Source organism: Lagopus muta, unplaced genomic scaffold (assembly GCF_023343835.1).
Source record: "Lagopus muta isolate bLagMut1 unplaced genomic scaffold, bLagMut1 primary scaffold_183, whole genome shotgun sequence".
Classification (NCBI taxonomy): Eukaryota; Metazoa; Chordata; class Aves; order Galliformes; family Phasianidae; genus Lagopus; species Lagopus muta.
Genome location: NW_026040227.1, coordinates 22,312 through 41,145, shown reverse-complemented (window position 1 = coordinate 41,145; position 18,834 = coordinate 22,312). Strand labels below are relative to the sequence as shown.

At 59.2% G+C, this 18,834-nt stretch overlaps 1 protein-coding gene across 1 annotated transcript; it reads left to right on the top strand.

The window, feature by feature from the left end:
• Window positions 1–1,333: 1,333 nt before the first annotated feature.
• LOC125687744 (large neutral amino acids transporter small subunit 2-like) lies at window positions 1,334–18,180 on the top strand. The gene is made up of 5 exons (XM_048933000.1): window positions 1,334–1,627; window positions 2,965–3,061; window positions 4,974–5,125; window positions 7,219–7,393; window positions 16,364–18,180. Exons 1-5 carry the CDS (start codon window positions 1,353–1,355, stop codon window positions 16,370–16,372), a joined length of 708 nt encoding a protein of 235 aa, XP_048788957.1. The 5' UTR covers window positions 1,334–1,352; the 3' UTR covers window positions 16,373–18,180.
• Window positions 18,181–18,834: the final 654 nt, after the last annotated feature.

The window sequence follows — 18,834 nt, the reverse complement described above, 5'->3', positions numbered from 1 at the left end:
TGGGGGCAGGAAGTGGGGGGTAAGTGGGGAGGAAGTGGGGGGAAGTGGGGCAGGAAGTGGGGCGGAAATGAGAAGGAAAGAGGATGAATGGGAGAAAATCACTGTGGTTGCCTATGGGTCCCTATGGGTCTCTATGGGTCTCTATGTGTCCCTATGGGTCGCTATGGGTCGCTATGGGTCGCTATGGGTCCCTATGGGTCGCTATGTGTCTCTATGGGTCGCTCTGGGTCGCTATGGGTCGCTGTGGGTCCCTATGGGTTGCTATGGGTCCCTATGGGTCGCTATGTGTCTCTATGGGTCGCTATGGGTCGCTATGGGTCGCTATGGGTCGCTATGGGTCCCTATGGGTTCCTATGGGTTGTTATGGGTCTCTATGTGTCCCTATGGGTCGCTATGGGGCTCTATGGGTCCCTATGGGTCACTATGGGTCTCTATGGGTCTCTATGGGTCCCTATGTGTCGCTATGTGTCGCTATGGGTCGCTATGGGTCACCTATGGGTCGCTATGTGTCGCTATGGGTCGCTATGGTCGCTATGGGTCCCTATGTGTCGCTATGTGTCTCTATGGGTCGCTATGTGTCGCTATGTGTCTCTATGGGTCGCTATGGGTCGCTATGTGTCGCTATGGGTCTCTATGTGTCGCTATGGGTCGCTATGTGTCGCTATGGGTCGCTATGTGTCGCTATGGGTCGCTATGGGTCGCTATGGGTCTCTATGGGTCTCTATGGGTCGCTATGGGTCGCTATGGGTCGCTGTGTGTCCCTATGGGTCGCTATGGGTCTCTGTGTCGCTATGTGTCGCTATGGGTCGCTATGGGTCGCTATGGGTCGCTATGGGTCGCTATGGGTCGCTATGTGTCGCTATGGGTCGCTATGGGTCGCTATGGGTCGCTATGTGTCGCTATGGGTCGCTATGGGTCGCTATGTGTCGCTATGTGTTGCTATGGGTCGCTATGGGTCGCTGTGGGTCCCTATGTGTCGCTATGGGTCGCTATGGGTCGCTATGGGTCGCTATGGGTCTCTATGGGTCTCTGTGGGTCGCTATGGGTCGCTATGGGTCGCTATGGGTCGCTATGTGTCGCTATGGGTCTCTGTGGGTCGCTATGGGTCGCTATGTGTCGCTATGTGTCGCTATGGGTCGCTATGGGTCGCTGTGTGTCGCTATGTGTCCCTATGTGTCGCTATGGGTCGCTATGGGTCGCTGTGGGTCGCTGTGGGTCCCTATGGGTCGCTATGGGTCGCTATGGGTCGCTGTGGTTCCCTATGGGTCGCTATGGGTCCCCTATGTGTCTCTATGGGTCGCTATGGGTCTCTATGGGTCACTATGGGTCGCTATGGGTCCCTATGTGTCGCTATGGGTCGCTATGTGTCGCTATGGGTCGCTATGGGTCGCTGTGGGTCCCTATGTGTCGCTATGGGTCGCTATGTGTCGCTATGTGTCGCTATGGGTCGCTATGTGTCGCTATGGTCGCTATGGGTCGCTATGGGTCCCTATGGTCGCTATGGGTCGCTGTGGGTCCCGCAGACCTTTGGGCTCCGCGCGCTCCCTGCCCTCCATTGGATTTTCCCGCTGGCCGTCACGCTGTCCACCTTTGGGGGCGTCAACGGATCCTTGTTCACCTGTTCCAGGTCTGCCCCACAGCTGCCCCATAGCCATCCCATAGCCGCCCCATAGCTGCCCCATAGATACCCCATAGATACCCCATAGCTGCCCTATAGCTGCCCCATAGCTGCCCCATAGCTGCCCCATAGCTGCCCCATGGCTGCCCCATAGCTGCCCCATAACTGCCCCATGGCTGCCCCATGGCTCCCCCATGGGCTGCCCCATAGCTGCCCCATAGATACCCCATGTCTACCCCATAGCCACCCCATGGCTGCCCCATATGTTCCCCCACATCCCCCCACATCCCCCCATATCACCCCATATCCCCCCATGTCCCCCCCTATACCCCCAAACGTCCCCCCATCTCCCCCCATATCCCCCCATATCACCCCATAACTGCCCCATATCCCCCCCACATCCCCCCACACCCCCCCATATCCCCCATATTCCCCCCATATCCCCCCACATCGCCCCACATCCCCCCATACCCACCCCATATCCCCCCATATCCCCCCAAACCCCCCTATATCCCCCCCCCACATCCCCCCATCTCCCCCCATAACCCCCCATGACCACCCCATATCCCTCCCAAACCCCCCCACGTCCCCCCACGTCCCCCCACATCACCCCATATCCCCCCCACATCCCCCTATAACCACCCCATATCCCCCCCGTATCCCCCCACATCCCCCCATATCCCCCCATCTCCCCCCACATCCCCCCATATCCCCCCATAACCACCCCATATCACCCCATAACCACTCCAATTCCCCCCATAACCACCCCATCTCCCCCAATATCCCCCCCACATCCCCCAAAACCCCCCCATAACCACCCCATATCCCTCCCAAACCCCCCCACATCCCCCCACATCCCCCCATACCTACCCCATATCCCCCCATATCCCCCCATCTCCCCCCATATCCCCCCCATACCCACCCCATATCCCTCCCAAACCCCCTCATATCCCCCCATATCACCCCATATCCCCCCTTATCCCCCCCATATCCCCCCCACATCCCCCCATATCCCCCCATCTCCCCCCATATCCCCCCATAACCACCCCATACCCCCCCATATCCCCCCTTATCCCCCCCACATCCCCCACATCCCCCCGTATCACCCCACATCCCCCCACATCCCCTCATATCCTCCCCACATCCCCCCATATCACCCCATAACCACCCCATTTCCCCAATATCCCCCCCACCTCCCCCCATATGCCCCCACATCCCTCCATAACCACCCCATATCCCCCCTTATCCCCCCCACATCTCCCCAAACCCCCCCATATCCCCCCATATCCCCCCATCTCCCCCCATCTCCCCCCATCTCCCCCCATAACCGCCCCCCATCCCCGCAGGCTGTTCTATGCAGGCGCTCGCCGCGGCCACCTCCCTGCGCTGCTGGCCATGATCCACGTGCACAGGAAAACCCCGGTGCCGGCCCTGCTGCTCACTGTACGTCATGGGGATGGGGGGCAGCTGTGGGGCAGCTATGGGGGGATGGGGGGAATGGGGGCAGCTATGGGGGGAATGGGGCAGTGGGGGATTGGGGGGAATGGGGGAAATGGGGGCAATGGGGCAGCTATGGGGGGGATGGGGGGATGGGGGGAATGGGGGCAGTGGGGGGGATGGGGGCAGTGGGGGGTTGGGGGGAATGGGGGCAATGGGGGCTATGGGGCAGCTATGGGGGGGATGGGGGGATGGGGGGAATGGGGGCAGTGGGGGGGATGGGGGCAATGGGGGGAATGGGGGCAAAGGGGGGGGAATGGGGGCAGTGGGGCATTGGGGGCAGCTATGGGGGGGATGGGGGCAAAGGGGGCTATGGGGGAATGGGGGAAATGGGGGCTATGGGGGGAATGGGGGCTATGGGGCAGCTATGGGGGGAATGGGGGCAGTGGGGGGAATGGGGGCAGTGGGGGCTATGGGGGGAATGGGGGAAATGGGGGCTATGGGGGGAATGGGGGCTATGGGGCAGCTATGGGGGGAATGGGGGCAGTGGGGGCTGTGGGGGGAATGGGGGAAATGGGGGCTATGGGGGGAATGGGGGCTACGGGGCAGCTATGGGGGGATGGGGGCAGTGGGGGGTTGGGGGGAATGGGGGCAAAGGGGGCTATGGGGCAGCTATGGGGCAGCTGTGGGGGGAATGGGGGGAATGGGGGGAATGGTGGGAATGGGGGCAAAGGGGGCCATGGGGCAGCTATGGGGGAATGGGGGGCAGCTGTGGGGCAGCTATGAGGGCAATGGGGGCAGCTATGGGGCTATGGGGGGGCTATGGGGCAGCTGTGGGGCGGCTATGGGGCTGCAATGGGGCAGCTACGGGGGGAATAGGGGCAGCTATGGGGCTATGGGGCAGCTATGGGTTACCTATGGGTCATTTATGGGGTGGCTATGGGGCAGTTAAGGGGCAGTTATGTGGCTGTTCTGGGGTTGCTATGGGGCAGCTATGGGTCACCTATAGGGTATCTATGGGGCATCTATGGGCAGCTATGGGGCAGCCATGGGGCAGCTATGGGGCGGCTATGGGGCAGCTATGGGGCAGCTATGGGTCGCTATGGGGCAGGTATGAGGCAGCTATGGGTCATCTATGGGTCATCTATGGGGCATCTATGGGTCATCTATGGGGCAGCCATGGGTCGCTATGTGTTGTTATGGGTCGCTATGGGTCACCTATGGGGCAGCTGTGGGGCGGCTATGGGGCAGCTATGGGTTGCTATGGGACATCTATGGGTCGCTATGGGTCGCTATGGGTCGCTGTGGGGCAGCTGTGGGGTCATCTATGGGGCAGCTATGGGTCATCTATGGGTCGCTATGGGTCGCTATGGGTTGCTATGGGTCGCTATGGGTCGCTATGTGTCGCTATGTGTCGCTATGTGTCGCTATGTGTCGCTATGGGTCGCTATGGGTCGCTATGTGTCGCTATGGGTCGCTATGGGTCGCTATGTGTCGCTATGGGTCGCTATGGGTCGCTATGGGTCCCTATGTGTCGCTATGGGTCGCTATGTGTCGCTATGTGTCGCTATGTGTCGCTATGTGTCGCTATGGGTCGCTATGGGTCGCTATGGGTCGCTATGGGTCGCTATGGGTCTCTATGGGTCGCTATGGGTCGCTATGTGTTGCTATGTGTCGCTATGTGTCGCTATGGGTCGCTATGGGTCTCTATGTGTCGCTATGTGTCGCTATGTGTCGCTATGGGTCGCTATGGGTCTCTATGGGTCTCTATATGTCGCTATGGGTCGCTATGGGTTGCTATGTGTCGCTATTGGTCATCTATGGGTCGCTATGGGTCGCTGTGGGTCGCTGTGGGGCGGCTATGGGGTGGCTATGGGGTGGCTATGGGTCGCTGTGGGTCAGCGCTGTGTGTTCGCAGTGCGCCATGACGCTGCTGATGCTGGTGACAGGGGAGCTCTACACGCTCATCAACTACGTGGGCATCGTCAACCACCTGTGGTACGGCGTCACCGTCATGGCGCTGCTGCAGCTGCGACGCGCCAGGCCGCAACTCCCGCGCCCCATACGGGTGGGTACTGCCCCATAGCCACACATACAGACCCATAGCAACCCATGGCTGCCCCATAGCTGCCCCATAGCGACCCATGGCTGCCCCATAGGTGACCCATAGATGACACATAGAGACCCCATAGCTGCCCCATGGCTGCCCCATAGATGACCCATGGCTGCCCCATGGCTGCCCCATAGCTGCCCCATAGCGACCCATAGCGACCCATAGCGACCCATGGCTGCCCCACAGCTGCCCCATAGCGACCCATAGCTGCCCCATGGCTGCCTCATGGCTGCCCCATAGCTGCCCCATAGTGACCCATAGCAACCCATAGCGACCCGTGGCTGCCCCATAGCTGCCCCATAGCTGCCCCATAGCAACCCATAGCGACCCCATAGTGACCCATAGTGACCCATAGCGACCCATGGCTGCCCCGTAGCTGCCCCATAGCGACCCATAGATGACCCATAGCGACCCATAGTGACCCATAGCGACCCATAGTGACCCATAGCGACCCATGGCTGCCCCATGGCTGCCCCATAGATGACCCATAGATGACCCATAGCGACCCATAGTGACCCATAGCGACCTATGGCTGCCCCATAGCTGCCCCATAGCGACCCATAGCGACCCATAGCGACCCATGGCTGCCCCATAGCTGCCCCATAGAGACCCCATAGCTGCCCCATGGCTGCCCCATAGCTGCCCCATAGAGACCCCATAGCTGCCCCATGGCTGCCCCATAGCTGCCCCATAGAGATCCCATAGCTGCCCCCATAGATGACCCATAGATGACCCATAGCTGCCCCATAACTGCCCCATAGCTGTCCCTTAGGTGACCCATAGGTGACCCGTGGCTGCCCCATGGATGACCCATAGCTGCCCCATGGCTGCCTCATGGCTGCCCCATAGCTGCCCCATAGCGACCCATAGCGACCCATAGATGACCCATAGCTGCCCCATGGCTGCCCCGTAGCTGCCCCATAGCGACCCATAGCGACCCATGGCTGCCCCATGGCTGCCTCATAGATGACCCATGGCTGCCCCATAGCTGCCCCATAGAGACCCCCATAGCTGCCCCCATAGGTGACCCATAGATGACACATAGAGACCCCATAGATGACACATAGCTGCCCCATAGCGACCCATAGATGGCCCATAGATGACACATAGGTGACCCATGGCTGCCCCATAGATGACACATAGCTGCCGCATAGGTGACCCATAGATGACCCATAGATGACCCATAGCTGCCCCATAGCTGCCCCATAGAGACCCATGGCTGCCCCATGGCTGCCCCATGGCTGCCCCATAGATGACACATAGCTGCCCCATAGCTGCCCCATAGCTGCCCCATAGTGACCCATAGCTGCCCCATAGGTGACCCATGGCTGCCCCATAGGTGACCCATAGATGCCCCATGGCTGCCCCATAGCTGTCCCTTAGGTGACCCATAAGTGACCCGTGGCTGCCCCATAGCCGCCCCATGGCTGCCCCATAGATGACCCATAGCTGCCCCATAGGTGACCCATAGAGACTCCATAGCTGCCCCATAGCTGCCCCCATTCCCCCCATTGCCCCATATCCCCCCACTGCCCCCCAAGCCCCCATAGCCGCCCCATAGCTGCCCCATGGCTGCCCCATGGCTGCCCCATAGCTGCCCCATAGCTGCCCCATGGCTGCTCCAGGTCTGCCCCATGGCTGCCCCATAGCTGCCCCATAACTGCCCCATAGCTGCCCCATAGCTGCCCCATAGCCGCCCCATAGCTACCCCATAGCTGCCCCATAGCTGCCCCATAGCTGCCCCATAGCTACCCCGTAGCTGCCCCATAGCCCCCACTGCCCCCATTCCCCCCATCCCCCCCATATCCCCCATCCCCCCCAGTGCCCCCTTGCCCCCCATAGCCCCCCATTCCCCCCATCCCCCCCCATTCCCCCCCATCCCCCCCATCCCCCCCATATCCCCCATCCCCCCCAGTGCCCCCTTGCCCCCCATAGCCCCCCATTCCCCCCATCCCCCCCCATTCCCCCCCATCCCCCCCATTCCCCCCATATCCCCATATCCCCCATCCCCCCCAGTGCCCCCTTGCCCCCAACGCTCGCTGCCCCCAGTCCCGCTGTGGGTCCCGCTGCTGTTTGTGCTGCAGTGGCTGCTGCTGCTGCTCTTCTCGCTGTGGGCCGAGCCGTGGCTCTGCCTCATGGCCGCCGCCGTCACCGCCTGCGGGGTCCCCCTCTACTTCCTGGGGGTCGCTGGGCCCAGCGCCTGCCGGCCCTGCAGCGCCTCATGGGTAAGGGGGGGGGGGATATGGGGGGGGGTTGGGGGGCATCTATGGGGGGCTTATGGGGTCCCCTATGGGGGGTTATGGGGGGATATGGGGCCATATATGGGGGATATGGGGGTTGGGGGGCATCTATGGGGGATTTGGGGGATCTGTTGGGGGTTTGGGGGGGTATGGGGGCATCTATGGGGGGCTTGGGGGGGTTTGGGGGCATATATGGGGCATATGGGGGCATCTATGGGGGGTTGGGGGGCATCTATGCGGGGGGTGGGGGGTATGGGGAGGTTTGGGGGCATCTATGGGGGGTTGGGGGTCATCTATGGGGGGCTTGGGGGGGGTTGGGGGCATCTATGGGGGTTATGGGGGGATATGGGGGCATCTGTTGGGGGGTTTGGGGGGTATGGGGGGGGCTTGGGGGCATCTATGGGGGATATGGGGGGGTTTGGGGGCATCTATGGGGGGTAGGGGGCATCTGTGGGGGGGGGCTTGAGGGTCATATATGGGAGTTATGAGGCATCTATGGGGGGTTTGGGGGCATCTGTGGGGTTATGGGGGGGTATGGGGGGCATCTATGGGGGGCTTGGGGGGGTTTGGGGGCATCTATGGGGTTATGGGGGGATATGGGGGCATCTGTTGGGGGTTTGGGGGGTATGGGGGGGCTTGGGGGCATCTATGGGGGTTTAGAGGGCATCTATGGGGGATATGGGGGGATATGGGGGCATCTACGGGGGTTTGGGGTCATATATGGGGGGTGTGGGGGGGTTTGGGGGCATCTATGGGGGCCTTGGGGTCCCCTATGGGGGGTTTGGGGCTCAGCGCCTGCCGGCCCTGCAGCGCATCGGTGGGTAAGGGGGGGTTGGGGGGCATCTATGGGGGTTATTGGGGTCATATATAGGGGATTTGGGGGCATCTATGGGGTCTTGGGGGGGTTTTGGGGGCATTTATGGGGGGTTGGGAGGCATCTAGGGGGGATTTGGGGGCATCTGGGGGGGCTTGGGGGGGTTTGGGGGCATCTGTTGGGGGTTTAGGGGGGTAATGGGAGGCATCTATGGGGGGGATATGGGGGGTTTGGGGGCATCTATGGGGGACTTGGGGGGGGTATGGGGGGGGGTTAGGGGCATCTATGGGGAGGATATGGGAGGTTGGGGGGCATCTATGGGGGGTTTGGGGGCATCTATGGGGGGCTTGGGGGGATATGGGGGGGTTGGGGGGGCATCTATGGGGGGTTATGGGGGGATATGGGGGCATCTATGGGGGTTTGGGGGGGTATGGGGGGGGTTTGGGGGCATCTATGGGGGGTTATGGGGGGATATGGAGGCATCAATGGGGGTTTGGGGGGGTTGGGGGGCATTTGTGGGGGTTATGGGGGCGTGTATGGGGGCTTTGGGGGCATCTATGGGGGTTATGGGGGGCTTGGGGTCCCCTATGGGGGGTTTGGGGCCCAGCGCCTGCTGGCCCTGCAGCGCCTCGTGGGTAAGGGGGGGGGGGGGGGCAGCTATGGGGGTTTATGGGGTCATATATAGGGGATAGGGGGGCATCTATGGGGGATATGGGGCATCTATAGGGGGGTTTGGGGGGTATCTATGGGGGTTATGGGGTCATCTGTGGGGGATATGGGGGGTTAGGGGGCATCTATGGGGGGCTTGGGGTCCCCTATGGGGGGGTTTTGGGGCCCAGCGCCTGCCGGCCCTGCAGCGCCTCGTGGGTAAGGGGGGGTGGGGGGCAGCTATGGGGGGGGGGTGGGGTGGGGGGCATCTATGGGGGTTATGGGGTCATATATAGGGGATAGGGGGGCGTCTATGGGAGGGTTGGGGGGCATCTATGGGGGGTTGGGGGGCATTTATGGGGGTTATGGGGAGGTTTGGGGGCATCTATGGGGGGGCTTGGGGGGGGGTTGGGGGCATCTATGGGGGTTATGGGGGGATATGGGGGCATCTGTTGGGGGTTTGGGGGGGTATGGGGGCATCTATGGGGGTTATGGGGAGGTTTGGGGCATCTATGGGGGGCATGGGGGGGTTTGGGGGCATCTATGGGGGGTTAGGGGGTCATATATGGGGTTATGGGGTCATATATAGGGCATTTGGGGGCAACTATGGGGGGTTAGGGGGCATCGATGGGGGTTGGGGGCATCTATGGGGGTTAGGGGGCATCTGTGGGGGGGCTTGAGGGTCATATATGGGGGTTATGGGGCATCTATGGGGGTTATGGGGTCATATATGGGGGATTTGGGGCATCTATGGGGGGTTTAGGGGCATCTGGGGGGGATATGGGGGGTTTGGGGGCATCTATATGGGGGTTATGGGGGGGGTTGGGGGCATCTATTGGGGGTTTGGGGGCATCTATGGGGGGCTTGGGGGGATATGGGGGGGTTGGGGGGCATCTATGGGGGGATATGGGGTCATATATAGGGTATTTGGGGTCATCTGTGGGGGATATGGGGGGGTTTTGGGGGCATCTATGGGGGGCTTGGGGGGGGTTGGGGGGCATCTATGGGGGGTTGAGGGGCATCTATGGGGGGGGTTTGTGGGAGTATGGGGGGGGTTTGGGGGCATCTGTGGGGGATATGGGGGGTTAGGGGGCAGCTATGGGGGGCTTGGGGGGCATTTATGGGGTTATGGGGCATCTATGGGGGATTTAGGGGCATCTATGGGGGGTTTGGGGGCATCTATGGGGGGCTTGGGGGGATATGGGGGGGGTTAGGGGCATCTATGGGGGGGGATATGGGGGGCTTTTGGGGGCATCTATGGGGGGTTTGGGGGGGGTTGGGGGCATCTATGGGGGGGATATTGGGGGTTTGGGGCATCTATGGGGGGGTTATGGGGGCATCTATGGGGGGGCTTGGGGGGATATGGGGGGGTTGGGGGGCATCTATGGGGGGTTATGGGGGGATATGGGGGCATCTATGGGGGTTTGGGGGGGTATGGGGGGGGTTTGGGGGCATCTATGGGGGATTTGGGGGCATCTATGGGGGTTATGGGGTCATCTGGGGGGGATTTGGGGGGATATGGGGCCATATATAGGGGATATGGGGGGGTTGGGGGGCATCTATGCGGGGTTATGGGTCATCTATGGGGGGTTGGGGGGCATTTATGGGGGTTATGGGGGGGGTTGGGGGCATCTATGGGGGGGGATATGGGGGGGTATGGGGGCATCTAGGGGGGGGTTATGGGGTCCCCTATGGGGGGATTTGGAGGGGTTTGGGGGCATCTATGGGGCTTGGGGGCATTCTATGGGGGTTATGGGGTCATATATAGGGGATTTGGGGGCATCTATGGGGGGCATAATGGGGGGGTTGGGGGGCATCTATGGGGGGTTGGTGAGGTATGGGGGGGGTTAGAGGCATCTATGGGGGGGATATGGGGGGTTTGGGGTCCCCTATGGGGGGTTTGGGGCCCAGCGCCTGCTGGCCCTGCAGCGCCTTGTGGGTAAGGGGGGGGGGGGCAGCTATGGGGGGGGGTTTGGGGGGGCATCTATGGGGGGGCTTGGGGGGCATTTATGGGGGTTATGGGGCATCTAGTGGGGGTTATGGGGTCCCCTATGGGGGGTTATGGGGGGGTTTGGGGGCATCTATGGGGGTTATGGGGTCATCTGGGGGGGATATGGGGGGATATGGGGCATCTATGGGGGGTTGGGGGTCATCTATAGGGGTTATGGGGTCATATATAGGGGATTTGGGGGCATCTATGGGGGGGATATGGGGGGGTTGGGGGCATCTATGGGTGGATATGGGGGGTTGGGGGGCATCTAGGGGGGGTTTGGGGGCAACTATGGGGGGTTAGGGGGCATCTATGGGGCTTGGGGGCATCTATGGGGGGTTTGTGGGAGTATGGGGGGGGTTTTGGGGGCATCTATGGGGGTTATGGGGGGGGTTGGGGGCATCTATGGGGGGTTTGGGGTTCCCCTATGGGGGTTTGGGGCCCCAGCGCCTGCCGGCCCTGCAGCGCCTTGTGGGTAAGGGGGGGTGGTGGGGCAGCTATGGGGGTTATGGGGCCAGATATGGGGGGTTGGGGGTCATCTATAGGGGTTATGGGGTCATCTATGGGGGATTTGGGGGCATCTATGGGGGGGATATGGGGGGGTTAGGGGGCATCTATGGGGCTTGGGGGCATCTATGGGGGTTATGGGGTCATCTATGGGGGGTTTGTGGGAGTATGGGGGGGGTTTGGGGGCATCTATGGGGGGATATGGGGGATTTGGGGGCATCTATGGGGGGCTTGGGGTCCCCTATGGGGGGTTTGGGGCCCAGCGCCTGCCGGCCCTGCAGCGCCTTGTGGGTAAGGGGGGGGTGGGGGCAGCTATGGGGGGGGTTGGGGGCATCTATGGGGGGCTTGGGGGGCATTTATGGGGGTTATGGGGCATCTAGTGGGGGTTATGGGGTCCCCTATGGGGGGTTATGGGGGGGTTTGGGGGCATCTATGGGGGTTATGGGGTCATCTGGGGGGGATATGGGGGGATATGGGGCATCTATGGGGGGTTGGGGGTCATCTATAGGGGTTATGGGGTCATATATAGGGGATTTGGGGGCATCTATGGGGGGGATATGGGAGGGTTGGGGGCATCTATGGGTGGATATGGGGGGGTTGGGGGGCATCTAGGGGGGTTTGGGGGGCAACTAATGGGGGTTAGGGGGCATCTATGGGGCTTGGGGGCATCTATGGGGGGTTTGTGGGAGTATGGGGGGGGTTTGGGGGCATCTATGGGGGTTATGGGGGGGGTTGGGGGCATCTATGGGGGGTTTGGGGTCCCCCTATGGGGTTTGGGGCCCAGCGCCTGCCGGCCCTGCAGCGCCTTGTGGGTAAGGGGGGGGTGGGGGGCAGCTATGGGGGTTATGGGGCCAGATATGGGGGGTTGGGGGTCATCTATAGGGGTTATGGGGTCATCTATGGGGGATTTGGGGGCATCTATGGGGGGGATATGGGGGGGGTTAGGGGCATCTATGGGGCTTGGGGGCATCTATGGGGGGTTATGGGGTCATCTATGGGGGGTTTGTGGAGTATGGGGGGGGTTTGGGGGCATCTATGGGGGGATATGGGGGATTTGGGGGCATCTATGGGGGGCTTGGGGTCCCCTATGGGGGGTTTGGGGCCCAGCGCCTGCCGGCCCTGCAGCGCCTTGTGGGTAAGGGGGGGGGGGGGGCAGCTATGGGGGGGGGTTGGGGGGCATCTATGGGGGGCTTGGGGGGCATTTATGGGGGTTATGGGGCATCTAGTGGGGGTTATGGGGTCCCCTATGGGGGGTTATGGGGGGGTTTGGGGGCATCTATGGGGGTTATGGGGTCATCTGGGGGGGATATGGGGGGATATGGGGCATCTATGGGGGGTTATGGGGGGATATGGGGCATCTATGGGGGTTGGGGGTCATCTGTGGGGGATATGGGGGCATCTATGGGGGGTTTGGGGGCATCTGGGGGGGATATGGGGGGTTTGGGGGCATCTATGGGGGTTATGGGGGGGGTTGGAGGCATCTATTGGGGGTTTGGGGGCATCTGTGGGGGCTTGGGGGGATATGGGGGGGTTGGGGGGCATCTATGGGGGGTTATGGGGGGATATGGGGGCATCTATGGGGGGGGTTGGGGGGCATTTATGGGGGTTATGGGGCATCTATGGGGGCTTTGGGGGCATCTATGGGGGGTTAGGGGGGTATGGGGCATCTATGGGGGGGATATTGGGGTTTTGGGGGCATCTAAGGGGGGCTTGGGGGGCAATTTATGGGGGGTTTGTGGGAGTATGGGGGGGGGTTTGGGGGCATCTATGGGGGATTTGGGGCATCTATGGGGGGTTTGGGTCATCTGGGGGGGATTTGGGGGGATATGGGGCCATATATGGGGGATATGGGGGGGTTGGGGGGCATCTATGGGGGGGATATGGGGGATTTGGGGGCACCTATGGGTGGTTATGGGGGGGTTGGGGGCATCTATGGGGGATATGGGGTAATTTTGGGGTCATTCTGTGGGATTTTGGGTTCATTCTGGGGGATTTGGGGGATTTTGGGGTCACTTTTAGGATTTTGGGGTCATTTTAAGGATTTTTCGGGGTCACTTTATGGATTTTTGGGGTCATTCTGGGGGATTTTGGGGTCATTCTGAGGATTTTTGGGGTCACTTTTAGGATTTTTAGGGTCATTCTGAGGGGTTTTGGGATTTTGGGGTCATTCTGAGGATTTTTGGGGTCACTTTTAGGATTTTTAGGGTCATTCTGAGGGGTTTTGGGATTTTGGGGTCATTCTGAGGGATTTTTGGGGTCACTTCAAGGATTTGGGGGATTTTGGGTCATTTTAGGGATTTTTGGGTTCATTTTAAGGATTTTGGGGTCAATTCAAGGATTTTGGGGTCATTCTGGGGGTTTTTGGGGTCACTTTATGGATTTTTGGGGTCGCTTTTGGGATTTTGGGGTCACTTCAAGGATTTGGGGTTTTTGGGGTCATTCTGGGGATTTTGGGGTCATTCTGTGGGATTTTGGGATCATTTTAGGGATTTTTGGGGTCATTTTAAGGATTATTGGGGTCATTCTATGGAATTTTTTGGGGTCACTTCAAGGATTTTGGGATTTTGGGGTCATTTTAGGGATTTTTAGGGTCATTCTGTGGGATTTTGGGGTCACTTTTAGGATTTTGGGGTCACTCTGAGGATTTTGGGGTCATTCTGTGGGATTTTGGGGTCAATTCAAGAATTTTTGGGGTCACTTTTAGGATTTTTGGGGTCATTCTGTGGATTTTGGGGTCAATTCAAGGATTTTGGGGTCGTTCTGGGATTTTTGGGGTCACTTTATGGATTTTTGGGGTCATTGTGGGGATTTTTGGGGTCACTTTGGATTTTGGGGTCACTTTTAGGATTTTGGGGTCATTCTGGGGATTTTTTTGGTCACTTCAAGGATTTGGGGATTTTGGGGTCATTCTGTGGATTTTGGGGTCAATTCAAGGATTTTTGGGGTCATTCTGGGGGATTTATTGGGGTCAATTCAAGGATTTTTGGAGTCATTTTAGGGATTTTGGGGTCACTTTTAGGATTTTTGGGGTCATCCTGGGGGATTTTGGGGTCATTCTGGGGGTTTTTTGGGGTCACTCTTAGGATTTTGGGGTCATTTTAGAGATTTTGGGGCCACTTTTAGGACTTTTGGGGTCATTCTGGGGGATTTTGGGGTCATTCTGAGGATTTTGGGGTCAATTCAAGGATTTTTGGGGTCAATTCTGGGGGTTTTTGGGGTCACTTTATGGATTTTGGGGTCATTTTAAGGATTTTTGGGGTCACTTTTAGGATTTTGGGGTCATTCTGGGTTTTTTGGGGGATTTTGGGGTCAATTCAAGGATTTTTGGGGTCATTCTGGGGGTTTTTGGGGTCACTTTATGGATTTTGGGGTCATTTTAAGGATTTTGGGGTCACTTTTAGGATTTTGGGGTCATTCTGGGTTTTTTGGGGGATTTTGGGGTCAATTCAAGGATTTTTGGGGTCATTCTGGGGGTTTTTTGGGGTGACTTCAAGGATTTTGGGGTCATTCTGAGGATTTTGGGGTCAATTCAAGAACTTTTGGGGTCACTTTTAGGATTTTTGGGGTCATTTTAGAGATTTTGGGGTCACTTTCAGGATTTTTGGGGTCATTCTGTGGATTTTGGGGTCAATTCAAGGATTTTTGGGGTCATTCTGGGGATTTTTGGGGTCACTTGAAGGATTTGGGGTCATTCTGGGGGATTTGGGGATTTTTGGGGTCACTCTGAGGATTTTGGGGTCATTTTAAGGATTTTTGGGGGTCATCCTGTGGGATTTTGGGTCACTTTTAGGATTTTGGGGTCACTTTAAGGATTTTTGGGGTCACTTTTTAGGCTTTTTGGGGTCATTCTGAGGGGTTTTGGGATTTTGGGGTCATTCTGGGGGATTTTGGGTCATTTTAAGAATTTTTGGGGGTCACTGGATTTTTGGGGTCATTCTGTGGATTTTGGGGTCATTTTAAGGATTTTTGGGGTAACTTTTAGATTTTGGGGTCACTTTATGGATTTTTGGGGTCATTCTGGGTTTTTTTGGGGATTTTGGGGCCATTCTGAGGATTTTGGGGTCACTTTTAGGATTTTTTTGGGGTCACTTCAAGGATTTGGGGGTCATTATGAGGATTTTTGGGGTCACTTTATGGGATTTTTGGGGCCATTCTGAGGATTTTGGGGTCATTTTAAGGATTTTTGGGGTCATTCTGGGGATTTCAGGATTTTGGGGTCATTGTGGGGATTTTTGGGGTCACTTTTAGGATTTTTGGGGTCACTTCAAGGATTTTTGGGGTCATTTTAAGAATTTTTGGGGTGACTTTTAGGATTTTGAGGTCATTCTGTGGGATTTTGGGTCACTTTATGGATTTTTGGGGTCATTTTAGGGATTTTTGGGGTCACTTTATGGATTTTTGGGGCCATTCCGAGGATTTTGGAGTCATTCTGGTGATTTTTGGGGTCATTCTGTGGGATTTTGGGGTCACTTTATGGATTTTGGGGTCATTTTAAGGATTTTCGGGGTCATTCTGGGGGATTTTGGGGTCAATTCAAGGATTTTGAGGTCGTTCTGAGGATTTTGGGGTCACTTTTAGGATTTTTAGGGTCATTCTGGGGGATTTCAGGATTTTGGGGTCATTCTGGGGGATTTTGGGGTCACTTCAAGGATTTGGGGATTTTGGGATCATTCTGGGGATTTTTGGGGTCACTTTTAGGATTTTGGGGTCATTCTGAGGGGTTTTGGGATTTTTGGGGTCATTGTGGGGATTTCAGGATTTTTGGGGTCACTTTATGGATTTTTGGGGTCATTCTGAGGATTTTTGGGGTCACTTCATGGATTTTTGGGGTCATTCTGAGGGGTTTGGGGATTTTTGGGGTCATTCTGAGGATTTTTGGGGTCATTTTAAGGATTTTTTGGGGTCACTTTATGGATTTTGGGGTCATTGTGGGGATTTTTGGGGTCATTCTGTGGGATTTGGGGTCACTTTGTGGCTTTTTGGGGTCTCTCCGCAGCCTGGCTGACGCTTATGGGGCAGCGGCTCTTCTTTGTCCTCTACCCCCACAGCGAGACCCACGGCGACCCCCAGCCCCACAGCGACCCCCAGCCCCACAGCAAGCTGCTGCCCCATAGCGACCCCCCAGCCCCATAGCGACTCCCAGCCCCATAGCGACTCTCAGCCCCATAGCAAGCTGCTGCCCCATAGCGACTCCCAGCCCCATAGCGACTCCCAGCCCCACAGCGACCCCCAGCCCCACGGCGACCCCCAGCCCCATAGCGAATCCCAGCCCCATAGCGACTCCCAGCCCCATAGCGACCCCCAGCCCCATAGCGACTCCCAGCCCCATAGCGACTCCCAGCCCCACAGCGACTCCCAGCCCCATAGCGACCCCCCACCCCATAGCGACCCCCCACCCCATGGTGACCCCCAGCCCCATAGCGACTCCCACCCTACAAGTGACCCCCCAGCCCCATAGCGAGACCCATAAGTGACCCCTCAGCCCCACAAGTGCCTCCCTGCCCCACAGCTCCATAGCGAGACCCACAAGTGACCCCCCGCCCCATAAGTGACCCTCAGCCCCATAAGTGACCCCCAGCCCCATAGCGAGACCCACAAGTGACCCCTTGCACCCCATAAGTCCCGCCCTCAGCCCCATAAGTGGTCCTTCAGCCCCACAAGTGAGCCCCCCCACCCCATAAGTGACCTCAGCCCCACAAGTGCCTCCCTGCCCCATAAGCCCCCCCTCAGCCCCATAAGTGACCCCTCTGCCCCATAGCGAGACCCATAAGTGACCCCTCAGCCCCACAAGTGCCTTCCCTGCCCCACAGCTCCATAGCGAGACCCACAAGTGACCCCCCCACCCCATAAGTGACCCTCAGCCCCATAAGTGACCCCTCTGCCCCATAGCGAGACCCATAAGTGACTCCTCAGCCCCACAAGTGCCTCCCTGCCCCATAGCGAGACCCACAAGTGACCACACAGCCCCATAAGTGACCCCTCTGCCCCATAGCGAGACCCATAAGTGACCCCCCCGCCCCATAAGTGACCCTCAGCCCCATAAGTGACCCCTCTGCCCCATAGCGAGACCCACAAGTGACCTCACAGCCCCACAAGTGCCCCCCCCCCCTTGCCCCATAAGTGACTCCTCAGCCCCATAAGTCCCCCCTCAGCCCCATAGCGAGACCCATAAGTGACCCCCCTGCCCCATAAGTGACCCTCAGCCCCATAAGTGACCCCTCTGCCCCATAGCGAGACCCATAAGTGACCCCTCAGCCCCACAAGTGCCTCCCTGCCCCATAGTGAGACCCACAAGTGACCCCCCGCCCCATAAGTGACCCTCAGCCCCACAAGTGCCTCCCTGCCCCATAGCGAGACCCACAAGTGGCTGCACAGCCCCACAAGTCAGCCCCCCCCCTTGCCCCATAAGTGACTCCTCAGCCCCACAAGTGACCCCTCTGCCCCATAGCGAGACCCACAAGTGACCCCTCAGCCCCATAAGTGACCCCTCTGCCCCATAGCAAGACCCATAAGTGACTGCACAGCCCCACAAGTCACCCCCCCCTTGCCCCATAAGTGACTCCTCAGCCCCATAAGTGACCCTTCAGCCCCACAAGTGCCTTCCTGCCCCATAGCGAGACCCACAAGTGACCGCACAGCCCCACAAGTGACCCCTCAGCCCCACAAGTCCCTCCCTGCCCCATAAGTGACCCGTGTGCCCCATAGCGGGGCCGGTGGGGCCGCCCCACACTCCGCCCCACAAGTTGCCTCCGGCCCCACAGAAATAAAGGTGCTCTCAATGGAAAGAAGCGGCGGACGCCATGATTGCTGTAGGTCCGACACAAACCTACGGGGAGGGGGGTGGGCGGGGCTTCGATCGTCACTTCCGGTTGTGGGCGTGGCCTTGTCGGGGGGTGGGAGTGCTTTTAACGTCGACTTCCGGGTGTGGGCGTGGCCTTAAGGGGGGGCGGGAGTGCTTTCGAGCTGTCACTTCCGGTTGTGGGCGTGGCCTTGAGGGTGTGTGTGTGGGGGGGGGTGGGAGTGTTTTTAACGTCGACTTCCGGTTGTGGGCGTGGCCTTGTGGGTGTGTGTGTGGGGGTGGGAGTGTTTTTAAGGTCGACTTCCGGGTGTGGGCGTGGCCTTTAGGACGGGGCGTGGTTTCGATTTCCCACTTCCGGTTTAGGCGGGGGCTTTCCAAGACTGCGCGCGGGGGGTTAAGCAACGGCACTTCCGGGAGTGGGCGTGGCCTTTGTAGGCGGTGGGCGGAGCTTCGCAACACCACTTCCGGCTTTGGGCTGGGGGGGGGGGGGGGTTGTATTCCCACTTCCGGCCGTCGCGGGGGCGGTGTGGTCTGTACCCAACACTTCCGGATGTGGGCGGGGTTTGTAGCCAGACTTCCGGGCGGTGGGCGTGGTTTTGCCTTTCCATTTCCGGGTGTGGGCGGGGCTTCGGCGCCGCGGTTTCTCTTTCGTTTTCGGACGGAGGGCT